Source organism: Microtus ochrogaster, chromosome 8 (assembly GCF_000317375.1).
Source record: "Microtus ochrogaster isolate Prairie Vole_2 chromosome 8, MicOch1.0, whole genome shotgun sequence".
In the NCBI taxonomy this organism is placed as follows: Eukaryota; Metazoa; Chordata; class Mammalia; order Rodentia; family Cricetidae; genus Microtus; species Microtus ochrogaster.
Window position 1 is genome coordinate 42,906,305 of NC_022015.1, and position 17,886 is coordinate 42,924,190.

General features: G+C 45.7%; 3 protein-coding genes across 4 annotated transcripts in view; 2 read left to right on the forward strand and 1 right to left on the reverse strand.

The window, feature by feature from the left end:
* Hnrnpul2 (heterogeneous nuclear ribonucleoprotein U like 2) overlaps nt 1-5,564 on the forward strand; it is a 14,220-nt gene extending 8,656 nt beyond the window's left edge. Inside the window, exons 9-12 of the mRNA XM_005351984.3 lie at nt 3,354-3,554; nt 4,801-4,874; nt 5,143-5,250; nt 5,370-5,564. Of these exons, the coding sequence (XP_005352041.1) occupies nt 3,354-3,554; nt 4,801-4,874; nt 5,143-5,250; nt 5,370-5,450 (464 nt within the window). The 3' untranslated portion in view covers nt 5,451-5,564. The remainder of the gene's footprint in view (nt 1-3,353; nt 3,555-4,800; nt 4,875-5,142; nt 5,251-5,369) is intronic.
* A 6,463-nt stretch (nt 5,565-12,027) lies between these two features.
* Nucleotides 12,028-13,459, reverse strand: Gng3 (G protein subunit gamma 3). The gene is made up of 3 exons (XM_013347945.2): nt 13,210-13,459; nt 12,763-12,862; nt 12,028-12,496 (listed from the first exon to the last, which is right to left on the reverse strand). The coding sequence occupies exons 2-3, from the start codon at nt 12,859-12,861 to the stop codon at nt 12,368-12,370; spliced, it is 228 nt and encodes a 75-aa protein (XP_013203399.1). The 5' UTR covers nt 12,862; nt 13,210-13,459; the 3' UTR covers nt 12,028-12,367.
* A 147-nt stretch (nt 13,460-13,606) lies between these two features.
* Bscl2 (BSCL2, seipin lipid droplet biogenesis associated) overlaps nt 13,607-17,886 on the forward strand; it is a 10,789-nt gene continuing 6,509 nt past the window's right edge. Inside the window, exons 1-3 of one of the 2 annotated variants that reach the window (XM_026781386.1) lie at nt 13,607-14,011; nt 15,345-15,661; nt 17,062-17,143. In XM_026781386.1, coding sequence (XP_026637187.1) covers nt 13,934-14,011; nt 15,345-15,661; nt 17,062-17,143 — 477 coding nt within the window. In that variant the 5' untranslated portion in view covers nt 13,607-13,933. Of the gene's footprint in view, nt 14,012-14,829; nt 14,933-15,344; nt 15,662-17,061; nt 17,144-17,886 lie in introns of those variants that run through there. The other variant, XM_005351910.3, reaches the window with a different exon arrangement.

Genomic DNA, 17,886 nt, shown 5'->3' on the forward strand with positions numbered 1-17,886 from the left:
CTTGTAGACCAGGGTGGTCTCGAACTCACAGAGATCCGCCTGCCTCTGCCTCCCGAGTGCTGGGATTAAAGGCGTGCGCCACCACCGCCCGGCTTTAAATTAATATTTATATTCCACAAAAATGGCAAGAATGATTGTTAACATTTAAATGAAAGCACAGTAATTGTAGAAAATTGTCTCTACCATATGTTGATTTCTGTTACAATAATAGTTTAATGTTTTGTTTTCCTTTTTGCTTATTTTTTGATTTGTTATTTGCCTTAAGTATACAGTCATCTCAAGGCAGTGTTAGCTATGTTGATTGGTCTTGTTTTATGGTGTTCCCTCAGATCATATTCTTCATCATGTTTCCTTTCACTCATGGCTTCCCACTCACCCTCTCTGCTGCTGGCTCTGGAAACTCTCCATAACCCCTGGTTGTGGGAATTACTTCTCACATCTGTGGGCTGTAGTGTCTGAATTTATACAGAATGAATTATGCAAGCCCATAGCAAATACTCAGGCACTTGGAGGAATTTGATGCTGTTTTGTAAAATAGGGATAACTGGATTCATCTGAGAATCATAATTGAAGTAAAACTCACTGGGACACAGTCTATGAACTTGATGTTCATAGAATGATAGATGTGTCTGGCTATCATGTATAACTAACTGTTCAGTGACCGACCTTGCTGTCAGTGCGTGTGTGTTATTAGAGATGATGCTTTTAGCGTGCGCACGTGAGTGTGCGTATGTGTTAGGGTCTACTGGGAATTGAAACCCAGGGCCTTTCTACGTGTTAGGCAAGTGCAGTGCCCCTCACCTATACCCTCAGTCCCATCTTGAAGTTCTGAAAATGTTACTTCTTGACCAGGCATGGTGATACATGCCTTTAATCCCAGCACATCAGATACAGGTGGGTCTCTGAATTTGTGACCAGATTGGTCTAAACAAGTTACAGACTAGGCAGGTTGCATAATGAGACCAAGTTCTTTTTTTTTAAGGTTTATTTGTTTTATTTCTGTGAATGTTTTGCCTATATATGAATGGTGCCCTTGGAGGTCAAAACTGAACTACTACAGTTAGAGACAAGACAGTTGTGAGTACCTCTGTGGGTGCTGGGAACTGAATCCAGGACCTCTGCAACGGGCAGCGAAATGCTTTTAACTACTGGATTAGCTTTCCAATTCCTGAGACCAAGTTTTTAATCTAAGCAACACCAAAACGTGTTCAGTTACGGGGTTAGCCTGTATTCCTTCTGTCTTGATGTATTTTGGATCGCTTAAGAATTTGTAAACCTGGGCTGGAGAGATGGCTCAGTGGTTAAGAGCATTGTCTCGACTTCCAAATGTCCTGAGTTCAATTCCCAGCAACCACATGGTAGCTAACAACCATCTGTAATGAGGTCTGGTGCCCTCTTCAGGCATGCACACAGACAGAATATTGTATGCATAATAAATAAATAAACAAATAAATATAAAAAAAAAGAATTTGTAAACCTATCTGGCATAAAGCCCTTTGTCTTCATATACTATTCAATTTAGGGAAAAGATTTGCCTTAGGTATGTACCACAAGTCTTGCACTCAGAAGACTAAAGCAAGAAGATTGCTTTGAGTTCTAGGTCATTCTGGAATATATAGACAGACACCATCTTTAAAAAGAAGAAAGCCATGGTGGCACTTGACTCTAATCTCAGATTTTAAGAGATTGGAAGCAGCCAGGTGGTGGTGGTGCACACCTTTAAATTCCAGCACTCCAGAGGCAGAGTCAGGTAGATCTCTGTGAGTTGAAGGCCATCCTGGTCTACAGAGCTAGTTCCAGGGCAACTAGGGCTGTTATATAGAGAAACTGTATCTTGAGGGCCCTCCCCCCAAAAAAAGAGATTGGAAGCAAGAAAATCAAGGTCATCCTCAACTATATAAGGGAGTTCCAGGTCTGCCTGTGCTACATGAGACCATGTCTCAAAAAAGAAGTTAGTTTGGTTATCTAAGGATGAGTTGGTATGAGCCTAGTACATTTAAATTTAAGTTAAACTTTGAAAGTATTAGGCTTGTCTTGCTGTTGTGTTCAGACCTATATTCTACCACTTGGGACAGTAATGCAAGATCTTCAGTTTGAAACTTGCACAGACTATAGCAAGCTGAAGTCCAGTCTGAGCTTTATAACAAAACAATCTCAAAGGAGAAAAAAGTAAAATAAAAAGAGAAGCTAAGTGCAGTAGCAACAACTATAATTGTAATCCCAGTTTTCAGAAGCCAAGAGGCAGGAAGATTCAGACCAGCTTGGGATACATGAGACCCTATATGTAAAAAAACCAACAAGAGCTAGATGATGCAGTCCTTCAAGACTTAGCTGCATAGCATGAAGCCTGAAGTTTTGATCCCAGCACCCACATAACAAGTAAGGTATTCTGTATACTCCCAAATCTCACCACTGAGCAGGGTGGCAACAGGATGGTGAGTCTCTAGATTTTGAGAGGGACCATGTCTACAAAGGAGTAAAGTATGGTAGAGAATACCTGACATCCTACACTAGCCTTCTTGCACTAACACATACTCACTTAGACATATACTATTAAGAACAAAACTGGGCATGGTCCCATCAGAGACAGTTAGATCTCCGAGTTCAAAGCCAGTCTGGTCTACATAGTGAGTTCCAGGACAACCAGGGCTCTGTAGAGAGCTCCTGCCTCAATAAATAACAAACTGAGTGTTGACTCAACTGTAATTCCAGCACTCAAGAGCCTAAGGTACTTGAGGTTAGCCTGGGCTATAGAACTAAAGCAGAACCTATCATACCATTGCATTATGAAATTGAAGAGGAGTGGCCTAAGGTTATTTAAAAAAAAACACCTTAATTTATCCAGTTATCATATGAGAATGACCACCAGATATCTGATAGATACCCCCGAGGTTATGCAGAAGTTAATTTGGATCCTATGGAAATGTGAAGTCTGAAGAGACAACAGAAGGAGGAAAGCAGTGTAGACAGTATGTAGATGAGGTAAATAAATAAGCATGTGGCAGCATATAGATCATTGATAGAAATGGAGTAATTTAAGTTAAAAGTGCAGCTAAAAAACAAGCCTAAGCTATCAGCCAAAGTTCATAATTAGTAATAAGTCTCTGTGTTGTGATTTGGGGGCTGGCTAGTGGGACAGAGAAAGTCTCAAAAAATGGGAAAAACAAAGCAATCAAAATAAAAACCCTTGGATATATAGCTCAGTGACAGAACACTTGATTAACATTTGCAAAACCCTGGATTTGATCCTCAGAGCCACCAAAAACTAAAGTATACTTCCTGTAGTAGATTTTCATGCATTCTTACCTTGTCTATACTTTCTAGGCCCACAAGCTTCTCTCTTATTCTTATAGCCAACTTCTCTCTACCTGAGAAATGCGATTATATGGATGAGGTGACATATGGGGAGCTGGAAAAAGAAGAAGCCCAACCCATTGTTACTAAATACAAGGAGGAAGCAAGGAAGCTGCTGCCCCCCTCTGAGAAGCGGACAAACCGCAGGAACAATCGCAACAAGAGAAACCGGCAGAACCGAAGCAGAGGCCAAGGCTATGGTGAGTCCTGGAGACTTGGCCGCCCACAAGGAGCAACTTTCCTAATGAAGCTTATTTCTTCTTGTCTTTAGCACTTGCTTCCTATGCATTCCCCATAATCCTTCAACCAGAAGGGAGTTTTGTGGGGCAAAAAAAAAATGTTTCCTTGAAACACAGTCCTGTGCTTCATCATCTGTCTAGCTTCTGTGTGAGCAAGTGGGTTCCAGACTTCACTGCAGTCTTAGGATGTGTGCAGTGACAGCTAATTCTCCCCTTAAGATTTCTTGGTGTTTTATGAAATCAGCCCAATTGCACAGACAAAAAAGTATTTCTTCCATCCTTTTAAAGTGTTACAAAGCAAGTTAGTTATTAGTGGAATTAATTTTTCCTCTGAATGTCTAGTTTGCCAGCTAAATCCCCAGGGTGTATTTAAGCCAGGCGGTGATGGTGCATGCCTTTAATCCTGCACTCAGAAGGCAGAGACAGACGGATCTCTGAGTTCGAAGCCAGCCTGGTCTACAAGAGCTAGTACTAGGGTAGGCTTCAAAGCAACAGAGAAATGCTGTCTCGAAAAAAAGGGCAAAAAAAAAGTGTGTATGAGTATACAATTGTATGTAAATCAACAGGTAGTTAGTGTTAAATATTTCTCAGACACCAGGAATAACAACAGTTCTAGCCTTGAGTATTGTGTAGATTGTTTTGTTTTGTTTTGTGGTGGAAGGATAGGTTTTTTGAGACAGGGTTTTTCTGTAGCTTTAGAACCTTTCCTGGAACTAGCTCTTGTAGATCAGGCTGGCCTTGAACTCAGAAATCCGCCTGCCTCTGCCTCCTGAGTGCTGGGATTAAAGGCGTGCACCACCACTAGACTAGATTTTGTTTTCTTTGTGTGCAGTAAGTGAAGGGTATAGGTTACATGATACCTCAGATCCCTTTTTGGGCTGAGACTCTGATTGGTGAATGGCAGTTTTTATTCATGTCTGTAACTCTGCCATACATCCTTTTGTCATCTAAAATATTTTGTAGGGTTGGGGAGCTTCAAAAGCAGGGTGGCTTTGTTATCTTGTGTCTATTCTTCTGCCCTCCCCTCTCAGACTCTTTTAATAAAAAGATCCTGGCTGGTGCTTTACTTAACATTGTGTGAGCCTGGCCAGAGCAAGCCTCCTCCTCCCATAGAATTGCCTTGGGCTCCAACTTTTTGATTTCCACTCAGATGTGGAGCCAGGACCCCATGCCAGCTGTCTGAGCGCCCTCTCCATTTCTCTTCCAGTGGGCGGGCAGCGCCGAGGCTACGACAACCGGGCCTACGGGCAGCAGTACTGGGGGCAGTCTGGAAACAGAGGGGTGAGTGCAGCTCTCCTTCTGCTCCTCCCTCTGGGCTGTGAAGCCATTCCTATTGACTTGGGGGAGCAGAGGGGTTTGGGCTGTTTTCTTAGGTCTTTAGGGTTTTGCCCACTTAATATGTTCATCTGGAAGAATTTAACATGGGGAAAAAATTTACCCTGCTTTTATAGTATCAAGATGAAATAATGTCTTGTTCAATAATGGGTAACTGTGGGTTGTGCTTCTGGAGACCCATATATCATCACCACTCTTCTTTCTCCTTCCTCAGGGCTATCGTAATTTCTATGATCGATACAGGGGTGACTATGATCGATTCTACAGACAAGATTATGAGTACAACAGATACAGAGACTATTACAGACAATACAACCGGGATGTGAGTATTATCTTGGCATAGATTGAGGGTGAAGGGGAAAGGACCAGCTGGATGAATATCATGCCTCTTCATCCTCAGCCAGCTCTGGCTCTAAGTGATGGGGTTTCCCTCTCTTCTAGTGGCAGAATTACTACTACCACCACCAACAGGACAGAGACCGATACTACAGGAACTACTACGGTTACCAAGGGTATCGGTGAAGCCCCTGCTGTTTTCACCTGTCAGCCATGAAGCTGAGGCTCTGGGGATGCCAAGCATCCCCCAAAACACAACCAAGGAAAACAGGGGCTGTTGGGGTGGGGCTGAGCTGCCGGGGAGGGGTGGATGGGGGGAGGGTATGCAAGCAGGGGTGGGGGAGGGGGGAAGTGGAAGCAAAACAAAACTGTACATTTTTTTTTAAAGTTTGTTGAAAAGAATATTGTCTTATTCTATAAAACATTTCAAACCTAGTTAGGTTATTTGTAATCAAAAAACATTTGCACAGAAAGCAGCACTTAGGGCTGCCTGTTCTGTACCCTGCAGCTGGATAGGAAAAGAACTAAAAATGACCCCCTCCAGCACTCTAAGGCAACTGGAATAGTAGCCCAGCAAGGGAGAGTGGTGTGGGGAGAAGGGAACACCTTGAGGGAACTCTGCATAGCAGGCAGGGTTGGGGCAGAGGGAGGGAGCGCCTGTGACCAGGGCAGTGAAAATAAATGATTGGCTCTATCAGTCACTTGCACCAGTTAACCATTTGTATTTTCATTACCGACGCTTCTCTCTTGGGATATCTGATCTGTTAGGCTGGGAGGCCCAAATGTCCCACTGTCCACTTTGTTGTGCCTTTGTGCTGTCTGTCTAAGGCACAGAGACTGCTAGTTGGGTGGTTCTATTATATAGGATTCCCAGGCCATGGGGACTGTTGGGGACTACAGATCAGAATAGTTTTTTCCCCCATCCAGTGTTTTATACAATGAATTCCCATAAAGTCTGGAGGAGAGTGGGAACATAGCCCTCAGTCTAAAGATGGTGATTTGCCAGGCCCTAGACTCTTTGTCTTCTCAGTTGATAGAGGCACGAGATCTCTAGATCATTTGCTAAGATTGCCGGCCTCTTTTAGTGTGAGGAAAGGAATGATTCTCAGGGTGTCCGCTCACAGAAACGCAGCAAGACGATGTTCACTGCGTCAGGATATATATATAGGTAAATCTGTGGTGTGGGCTGTCAGGCCCAGGTGCTGAGAATAGCAAGTATTTTATACAGTGGGGGACGCTGCCCTGCTGCTGTTTTTGTTTTTGTTTTTGTTTTGATACACAGATGAGAATGAGTACAAAAGGGGGGGCAGCTCAGTAGGGCTGCAGAAACTTGGGAAGACTGTGTGAATGTGTGTGTGGGTGCCTGCAGGGGAGCACCTTTTCCCAACTTAACTGAAACAGGATTCCTTCTGGGGTGTTTCCTTGTGAGCCCCAGAGAGGCCTTTCATCGAGAGACTTCATTTGGGATCATTAAATTTGTAACTTTACCAACACCCTCCCATTTCTTGACAGAACAACTACAGGTTGCTGGGTTCAAGAATATGGGCAGGATATGTGGCAATGCTCTTTTAATACTGAGCTTCAATTTAAATCATCCTGCTTAGCTAAAGCTTACTCAGCAGCAGCATCCTACAGTACTTCCTGGTGAGAGAAACCTCTGGGCTGTGCTACTAGAACATATTTCACATCCACTTCCTCACCTGAGCATTTAGTTCTTTTGTTTAAACTTGTGCTGAGATTTGGATCTTCCCTGTCCTGATGTCCTTTCTGTGCAGTTCTCTGGGTGTTCAGACCCTTATTCTGACTCTCTGGTCTGTTAGGACTCAACCTTCTATTCAAGGACCTCTTTCCAAAGGTCATTTCAGTCCTGGAAGGAGATAGCTTGCTTATGTTGTGTCTTTTCTATCGCACCTGTCCCTTATGGTGCCACAAATGGATTTGTGTGTTACAGTGGGTGGAATGACTGCATGTATCTTTGTAACTCACTGGCATCATTAAGGGAATTTGAGAAAGCTTTGTTTATAATGTCAGGGCAAAAAGGTAAAAACTGGAGCCCAAAGAAATCCCCTTAGGAAAAGATTATGTTATAAAAGAAAACTTAGTTTCCAGAGGCAGAAGCTGACCGTTCAGATGTTCAGTCCTCCAACAAATAACACTTTTATAGTAGTCTGTGACATGGATTGTGGATGGTTGGACCCCACAGATGGGGGCATAAACTTAACACTGAAGTTTGGAGCAACGGGTTAGAGAGTATACTTATTATTAATTTGATAATAGAAAAGTCTTCTTTTTAAAAAGCTGTTTTTCTAACTGAATGGAGAATAAAGCTGCCACATCCTTGTTGGGTCTGTCCAGGAGGTCTCTTGCATCAAAGTGAATGTCTGCATTTTGTTTCTGTCTTGTGTTTTTATTATGAAAAGAAATGTTATGGGGGGGGTGGATTATGGTAACAGGAGGGAACCTGGCTTTGTTTCCCTTAGAAGACTTGTTTAGTGTTTTATCAGACTTCTGTTGTAGTTGTAGATGGAAAAGCTTGTGAGAAAAACAAACACCACATGGAGCCTGTAAATGTTTTTGCACAACCTGTAAAGCATTCTTGGAAGTGGCCAGTAAAAAAAGAAAAAAAGGGTTTTACCATTTTAAAAAAAAAATGTAACTGTGTCATTGTTTACATCTGTAACTCTTCCCTCTTCTCATTACATCATTCTGGCAACAAATGTAGGCACAGTAGTTCCAGTTTTAGAATAAATGACCATTTGGATTGAATATCACCTGTGGCTGCACTGACTGGAGTGATCCTGGGGGTGTTTAATAATGTATTTTTTTAATGTTTATTTTGAGATAGAATCTCATTGTAGCCCAGGCTTGATCATCCTGCCTTAAATCCCAAAATGCTTTGGTTATACGTGTTTGTCACCACCCCCGGCTTATTCACCTATTTTAAATTTTGGTGTATGCACAAAAGTGCACAGGGAATCAAGTGTTCATGCAGATGGGGAGGGGAGGTCACGTGGAGGTCGGAGAACAACTTTGTGAAGTCTTTACCTACCTTTATGCAGCTTTCAAGGATCAAACCCAGATTGTCACACTTAGATGAAGTGCCGAGCCATCTCATCAGTCCCTTCGTTTTCGTGCTTAGTTACCAAGCTGTACTCGATACAACCAAGGATAGCTTCTTTGCATGGCTGCTGTGCCCTTTTCTATAATGGGAACCATCTATGCATGGATTTGTCTACCTAGTGTTTGCTTAGAGAAACATTATTTGAAATTTTATGCGTGTGAGTGTTTTGCCTGCATCTAAATCCACCCACCACGTGTGTGCAATGCCTTACAAGGCTATTAGAGGGCATTGGAGCCTCTGGAACTGGAATTAACCCATGGGTCTAGCTGCCACGGGGATGCTGGGACTGAATCCTGGTCCTCTGCAAGAGCAGCAAGTGAGCAAGTACTTGTAACCACTGAGCCATCTCTCTATCCCTCTTATACTAACATCTGGAGCCATTAGGGTAGAAGGATCAATTGTCTATTTGAGGTTAAATGAAAGGTTCCATTTATGAAAGCCGTTAAGTTTATGTACAAATAATTATTACCTAAGAAGAAAAATTTTCATTTTCCCTATGCATTTGAAGAATGGAAGTTATAAAAAACATTGCAACAGCATTGCAGTGTACTGAACTGACGGGGCTTAGTGTTAACATGCTGCCGCAATCAAACCCATTGCCTCGTGTGGGTCACTGGAACCTTTTTCTTTCGGTCTTTTAAAAAGGGTATATTTCCGGGGCTGGAGAGATGGCTCAGAGGTTAAGAGCACGGACTGCTCTTCCGGAGGTCCTGAGTTCAATTCCCAGCAACCACATGGTGGCTCACAGCCATCTGTAATGAGATCTGGTGCCCTCTTCTGGCTTGCAGGCAGACATGGAGGCTGAACACTGTGTACATAATAAATAAATAAATCTTTAAAAAGGGTATATTTCCTATTATAGCCTAGGCTGCTACCATACCAAGCTCACTAGGATTTTTGATTTTTTTTTTTTTTTTTGGTTTTTCGAGACGGGGTTTCTCTGTGGTTTTGGAGCCTGTCCTGGAACTAGCTCTGTAGACCAGGCTGGTCTCGAACTCACAGAGATCCGCCTGCCTCTGCCTCCCGAGTGCTGGGATTAAAGGCGTGAGCCACCACCGCCCGGCGGATTTTTGATTTTTTACCTGTTAATGTTATACACCTATGAAGATCAAGATGATTTGGGGGAGTTCTCTGTTACCATGTAGGTTCCAAGGATTGAACTCAGGATTGTCATCAGACTTAATGACAGCTACTTCTACCCACTTAACTGTAGGTATTTTTCTGTCCTGCAACAGCTCAAACACACTGAGGCTTATATTAATTATAAATGCTCTGCCAAAAGCTCAGGTTTATTACTAATACTAACTAGCTCTTACATTTTAAGTTAACCCATATTCCTTATTTACGCTCTGCCATGTGGTGGTACCTTTATTAGCATGTCATGTTCATCTCCTCTGCATCTGGCTTGTGACTCCAGACTCCGCCCTTCCTAAAGTTCTCAATTTGGCTTTTCTGCCTATCTTTATCCTGTTCAGCTGTTGGTCAGTCAGCTTTTTTATTAAACCAAATCTTCACAATGTACAAAAGGATTATTCCGCAGCACTGAACCATCATCTTAGCACCCATTATTGGGGCATTTTAAACTTAATGTTGGAGCTGCTTATAATTAGAGCATAGCTGGGCATGATAGCACTTGCCATTTGTCCTAACACTAGATAGGCCAAGGCAGGAGGATTGCTGTGAACTCAAAGCCAGTATATACCAGATCAGCCTGTATTACAGAGCAATACTATTTCAAAAAACAAACCAAGAACAGCTGGGTATATTGGTATGTGTGTAATCTTGGCACTGGGGAGTTGGAGGCAAGAGGATCACAAGTAATACCCTCTCTCAAAAAAATCCCTAATGGTTCACCCCTCCGCTTTTTAAAAAAAGATTTATGCATGTTTTGCTTGTACATATGTGTATGTGCCATGTGTGTGCCTGGTGCGTGCAGAGCAAGAAGACTATTGGATCCTCTCTAACGAATTAAATTCAGTTGTAAATCATGTGGGTGCTGAGAACTGAACCTCAGTTCTCTGCAAGAACAGCTGCTTATAACCACTGAACCATCTCTTCTAGCCCCACTCTATTTTTAATGGGTATAGTTCACACCTTGTTTGTAGGGCTGCTAACCTAGTTTTTCTCCTCAACCAGCTATTCACCCATATGACCAGGTATCAAATTGGATGAGGAGAGTAACCTGGGTTTTTTAGTGGGTAAGGTGATGTGACCGTTATCCTAATGCCAGTGTTACATCTGCCACATCTGAGCTGATAAGATTTTCTTACTACCGTGGTACTCACCCAACACTGATAAAGACAGTAGGAAAGGTATTAAGCACCCATTGCATACTGGGTATTGTGAGCAAGCAGGGATTATAACAAGGATCCTTCTTGGATAGTTACCACAGGTATCAAGAAATAAAGATACTAGCCGGGCGATGGTGGCGCACGCCTTTAATCCCAGCACTCGGGAGGCAGAGGCAGACGGATCTCTGTGAGTTCAAGACCAGCCTGGTCTACAGAGCCTAGTTCCAGGACAGGCTCCAAAACCACAGAGAAACCCTGTCTCGAAAAACCAAAAAAAAAAAAAAAAAAAAGAAAAGAAATAAAGATACTAAAATACTGAAATTAAACTTCAGCACTGAAAAGTGTGGTGGTGATGTGTACAGGCATACTCTTGTGAATGGAGGTCAGAGGAACTCTTCAAACAAAACACCTTCTGGAAGGTACTCTGGGTCTCCTAAACTTGCTAGGCACTCCAGGTACCTGTGATATCTAGCCAGGATAAAGGTATGCATACCATGCCAGGCTGTGATCTTTTTCGTTTTTGGCTTTGTTTTTTGTTTTGGGCCTTTTTGGTTCTTCCAGACAGGGAAGAAACTAAAAAAGACAAGAAAACAAACTGAAACTGATTGTTTATTTAGCTCCCAGAGAGACCAAGGAACCACGCTTCAAGATGGACTCTGTCACATTTGTATTATTACAAATAATCTCTCAGAGAGAACCTCTACTTGGAAAGATGTAAAGATTCTCTTGCAAAGTCCACACTGTGCTTTTTGACCCCAAATCCTAGTGAACTAGAGTACCCATGACTTCTTTAGTGCCCCTGGGGCTCGAGCTCTCCAGAGGATGTCGAGTTCCAGATTCTATGGGACACAGTGCCCGGCTCTGACTTCGAGAGGGCAGGGGCAGCCATTTTAAGACCAGAAGCTTTCGTAAGGGATCGTTCCATATTGGGAACGCTGGGGGCCGCCATTTCAAGAGCAGTGCTGTACGGCAGCTTGACGCTCCCATCCGTGCGGTTCGCACAGGCAGCCGCCATCTTGGACAGCGGCTGCGGCGCTGCCAACCCGAGCGCCGAGACGCCCGAGTCGCCTCTCCGTTCCTCAGGGCACCTCCACCCGGCTCCTGTCTCTGTGCCCGCGGAAACCCACCCTACTCAGTCTATGTAGTTCTCACTGCTGTCGTGGCGAGCCCGTGAACGCCCCGCAGCTTGTGGGCACCTCTTTTGAACAACCCCTCACTGGGGGCACTCGCGCGCCTCACACCCGCGATCTCCAGCCCTTATGTCTAACTGGCTCGACTGGCCCTGTTCCGGGGATATGGCAAGTGTATCGACTAAGGATCCTCTTTCCCAAGAACGCTAACACAGGCGCTATTCTTTGAGGCTCTGGATGACTTTATTCTTCAAATGCCTTTACCTTTCCAATAGCTCCAGGTGAGACTGAGAACAAGCACCCGGGTATCCCCCTCTCCATTGCCTGAACGGACCACAGAGGGAATCAGGCAGGATCCTGGCAATTTAGCGGGGGCCCTCTGGATGGAGTAAAAGGTGTTTGCAGTTGGCCTCAAAGGGTGAGGAGATGGGGGTAGACATGGGTAAGGAGGGCTTGTGCTTCAGCGAATCTCATGATAGGTATGGGTAGAAACGGGCTGCTACATTTAACGATCTAAGGGCGGGTCTCAGAGGGGAGATGAGTTTAGAGGGACAGAACCCTTCAGAGGAGAGCACAGAAGAACTTCTTCTCCCGGAATGGGTTTTCAGAAGTGGGCACAGGAGTGATGAGGGGATCCTCACAAGCGTGGGCATCACAGTAAGTCATCAGGTCTGCTGCCGCCTTGGACACCTGGGGCACAGCCACGAGGGGAAACATTAGCCAGAATTCCTGAAAGGGCCGCAGCTCCCTTCGCCAAATAGCTATCTTTTAGTTTCTAATGCCCTTTGAGACAGTCCTATCCCCCAGCCCCACAGTCCTCAGAAACAGCTATACTGACAATGCCCAGTCTCAGCCTCTGACCTCAGGGTGTCAAGAAAAGAAGCATCTTTTTTCCAAGGTTTATAAAACCTACAGCTGAGGCCTGAAGAACTAATGGGAGCCAGGGTCGCACCCACCTTTATTCGGCACAAACTGGCCTCAATCTTAAGCTGTTCCACCATCTTGCGTGCTTGGCCAATACTCATAGTGCTGTTCACAGGGGTCTCCCCTTTCATCCTGGAGGAAAGACAGACAACTCAGTACTCTCAGCTAAAACACTCAGCTCTTCAACAACCGCACGGCCGGGATTGGGCCAGTATTTTGTACCCATATGATCTCCACTCTCAGTGGCCATCCCATCTCTTTTTCTCAGTGGGGAGAATGGAGAAAAGATGAAGTGCTCTCCAAATCCTTGGGTCCTCGTCACCAAACTATACAAATGTTTTAAGGATTCCCAGTCTTTGAGCCAATGCGTTATCAGGAATGAAAGCCTCAGTCATAACGAGCCCCACCCTGATGAAATCACTTCGGCCACCTGTCCCCTTAAGCCCTACTGAGAGAGAAACAGGCTGCTCTCTACTCACCTGAAATGACAGGCGGTGGTGGCAGCCTGGGATGTAGCGTCCGTGGGGAGGGGGCACCAAGCTCTGATTCAGATAGGTGCCCCACCCTGCAGGAACTTGCAGCTAAAAATAACTGTAGCAGTGTCAGCTAATGCAGAGAAGGTCACTAGAGATGCTCAGACTGGAGGTCCTTGGAGGGGTGGTCTCAGGTTCTGCAGCTCAAGCACTGTCCAGATGGCTGGTACCTGAAGGATGAAGGATGCTAGAAGGAGCTGCTCAGATTCTGGAGCGTACCAACTGCCTGGCCAGTGGGGGGATCTGACTGCTACTTGCATCCCATGTACACACCCCCACTGTTACTGTCTCACTACCTGCCCCTGCCCATTGGAGAAGTCTTTAGTCTGAACTAGAGCCCTCCCTAATGGACCTGAAGCGGAAGCAGGCTCCCCTCTTAAATGGGGTGGTCTGGGCCTGTGACAGCCCCTGCAATAGAGTCTGTACCCGCTGCGGGAGACCCTGCTCATTTGAAAGTCTGACATCAGCTGGACTGCTCCCCCCACAACCCTGACACAGCACTCAGCACCTGAATCTTCGTTTCTTTCACAGTGGCCCTCCATTCTGCAGATCCAGGAAAATGTGACGCTCTACAAGTGATCATCTTCTAGGTCACCACATTCTAGCACAAGTGACTTGAGTGGGGCGATCCAGGGCAGCAGAGGTAACCATCAGGAAGATATCTAAAGATATGATACAGCAAAGAAGAGAAGCTGGGGGAAAAGAGACATGCAGAGACCAGATCAAAAAAGGATCAGATAAAGAGGAGGTAAGGGAGATACGGGAACCAGTGTGACTATTATGAACACAGGTGGGCTTCTTGGAGTGGGAAGAAGCGGTGGCAAGTGGCAGAGTTGGGGAGATAGCAACTTGATTCGAATTTTTCAGGTAATTGGAGTAGATTGTTACTATTCAAAAAGATGTGCACTGGCCTTGCCTCCTGGAGGACATTGTCCAGAAGATGCCACCTTCAGAGACCTAGTCTCGTGTTTTGTAGGGATTCTGAGGTTGACTGCATCACGTGGGTCACTGAAGGTCGATCACGCAGCATAAAAACTGGAGAAGGGCTGAAAATGCTGCTACGCTTGACTAGCGGACACAAGCCATCTGCGCAACTCACAAGATTCGGGTTCTGGCAGGGTGCAAGGTTCTCGGGGCAAATGAGCCCCCCACCACACACACACACTCCCTTTGGGCGCCTCCAGGCTCAAGCAGCTCTGCTGAATAAAAACAGCACCCATTTCACCACCACTCCACTCACCCTGCCTGCACCCAGATCCTGTCTTTTGGGGTGAAAAGGCTGGTGTTAAAGGTTTCGGAAGAGGGTCTTGATTGCGGCCTCGATGGGAGAACCAAAGGGATGTTGCTGAGTCTCAGCCTGCCTCCGGGATTATAGTGGGATCTAGATGGGGAAGTGCATTGCTGAACTGGCCTATAAAGATCCTCTGGCAGGGACAGTGGGAAGCACAAAACAGGAGCAAGGCATCTCACTGGCCCTGCCCCCTGCGCTAGGGCCCCGCCCCTGCACGAGCCCTTCCCCTGCGCTTAACTGGCGACTGCCTGAAGGGGCCGGGCTCTCTCGGCAGCCGGAACTCCCTTCTCTAAGTTGCTTGGGCAGCGGGAGGCTGCGGTGACAGGCTGGTGTCTACCGCGTCACCGCAGGGGTGGGCGCCTCAGCGTCACTCCGCAGGTGGGCTACAGGGCTGTGTGATCGCTTAGTGAGCGATCACAGGTCCGGGAGGAGGGGAGAAACTCGGGAGGTTGTGCGACCTTAGGCAAATCACTCATCCTCTCCTTGCGCATTGTGGATCCATGTCATCTGTGCTTTGAGGGAGGTTTAAGGGCCTGGTCCTATGTATGGAACAACGCTGTGAAGGTATCAAAGGAGGTTTCCCCCGGCTCCGGTGACTGAAGGAAAGGCTCCACTGGCAGCGCTGGAAGGAAACTCGGTGAAGGAGTAATTGGAAGAGAAGTGCATGGGAAACAATGACTTTGCTTTATCACGCTATCTGCTTCCTCAAAGCCAGTTTAATAAGCTTGACTTTTTTGCTCCCAGCTCCCTGAGGGGGGAAAAAACTATTTTTTCCCTCTTCTTTCTCCAGGAACCTCCAGCTGCCCTATCCCATGGCCAAGGGTATCGTCCCTGTGGAAGACCAGCCAGGAGCTCAAAGCCTGAAGCTGGGGGCAGATCCTCTGCTGTCCCCATCATGGTCAATGACCCACCAGTACCTGCCTTACTGTGGGCCCAGGAAGTAGGCCATGTCTTGGCAGGCCGTGCCCGCAGGCTGTTGCTGCAGTTTGGGGTGCTCTTCTGCACCGTCCTCCTCTTGCTTTGGGTGTCTGTGTTCCTCTATGGCTCTTTCTACTACTCCTACATGCCGACTGTCAGCCACCTGAGTCCCGTGCATTTCCACTACCGGTGAGGACACTGTTCCGCTAAAGTAGAAGAATCTTCTCTGAGACGGGGTTTCTCTGTGTTTCCCTGGTTGTCCTGGAACTAGCTCTGTAGACCAGGCTGGTCTCGAACTCACAGAGATCCGCCTGCCTCTGCCTCCCGAGTGCTGGGATTAAAGGCGTGCACCACCACCGCCCGGCTAAAGTAGAAGAATCTTAAATTGAAATGACCCCAAGGACTCCTGGTGCGTCCTCTGTCGAATCCCATTATTGACAGAGGATGAAATCTTATCCCAGTGCGCTAACAAGACTTCTCGCTCACAGGCCAAGGCTGCAGCAGGTCTAGGCCACTAGGGCTCTAGGGTTCCAGGTCTGCCTGTGCTGCTGAATTCTGATGAAAAACCTAGAAAAATAGCCTGGTCACATCTGTAATTCCAGCACTTGGGAGGCTGAATTGGGAGAATTACCCTGAGTTCTAGGCCAGCCTGGGCTACAGGTTGAGACCTTGTTTCAAAGAAGTTAAAAAAAAAAAAAAAACTAGAAAAAGAAAATAAAATTTACTTTTAGATTCAGGTAACTAAAGTCCGCTCTGTTTAGGTTGCATAAAACCTTTTAAGCCACTATAGAGTTTTGAGCCAACTCAACCCCTTATGCATCTAAGAATTACCCTGGCTTTTAGCGTAGGCGGCATTAGGAAATTCCTCCTTTGCCTTTTAGTTTACTGCCACTTACCCGCAATGGTCTGCACTGCACAGTAACCCAAATAACTGAGTCCTCATTCATTTCCATTTCACTCATGCCGCCCAGTTCTCTGTCCCAACAATGCTGTAAGACCAGGCAATCAGCAGACACAGAAAGCAGTTTTAATACCATCAATTTTAAATCTTTCTTCCCTCTCCCTGACCTCTAGTCATATGCTGTCATTTTCAAGGTAGATCTTCTTAGCCATTTAGGGAACCTGATTCTTATACAGACAGGAGATACCAGGTATGAGCTGTGCACCCATGTACCATATGCAATTTTGCCTATAATTTTTCTTAAGATATATCCATAGATACTTTTGGAGGAATGTTTTCTTTTTTTCTAATTAGACCCCAGATCGGAACTGCTTGAATCAGAATCTGTAGGGGTGGGACCCTGAAATCCACATGCCCCAAGCTTTTTAAGGGATCCTGTAAGAACACCTGAGTGTCCTTTGGTTCCTACCTAGAGGTTCTCTTCTAATAGGGACATAAACTGAAGTAGTGGGAAGAGAATGAAAGCCTTATTTTAGTATCTTGAATCTCATGGCCACGGTTGTCCACTTCTCTGTAATGGAGAAAGGGGGTGGATGACAGGAGGGAGCCCTAGAGACCAGGTATGGGGGCAAGCAGGCAGAGCAGGCTGTGGAACAGCACTAACTGTCATTCGTCCCTTCTTGTCTAGGACAGACTGTGATTCCTCCACCGCTTCACTCTGCTCCTTCCCTGTTGCCAATGTCTCACTGGCTAAGAGTGGACGCGATCGGGTGAGTATGAGAGCTAGAGAAGAAGCAGGAAATGTCTGATGGCCTGAGAAAGATGTGGAGAGCAGGATTGAGCAACAGAGATTTAAGAGAAAGGTTCTGAAGCAAACGGAGGCTGAAAAGAAAATCTAGATGTTGGCTCTAGTCACTGTGACACATACTTGTAATTTCAGCACTAGGAGGAAAAGGTAAGAAGATGAATTCCAAAACTGAGACCAGCTTGGGCCACATAGCCAGACCCGATATCCTCCAAAAGAGAAAAAGGAGGGTTAGGGGTAAATCCCCGTTGATGGAGTACTTGCCTCCTATGTATGAGGCTCTAGATTCAATCTCCGATATAAAATTAGAGTCCAAATTATGTGTGTGCAGCAGGCGTCAGGAACGATCCCATCTTGAACTTACCGTGTGAGCCATAGCTCCTCCGTAAAGCTTGTATTCCTGGCCCAAGTGAACAGGTAAGCTAGCTGGAACAGCATGGCATCCACTCAAGGATGTGAAGCTAATATGGCGTCTGTGACTTTAATAATTCCAGCACTTCTGAAGCAGAGGCCAGCCTGATTACACTGAGTTCCATGCCAGTCAGGGCTACATAGTGGGACCCTGTTTGTTATTGTTGTTGTTGTTTTGTTTTGTTTTTCTTTCTTAAGCTGCAAGGTTACACAAAGAAACCCTGTCTTGAAAAATAAAAACAGCCGGGCGATGGTGACGCACGCCTTTAATCCCAGCACTCGGGAGGCAGAGGCAGG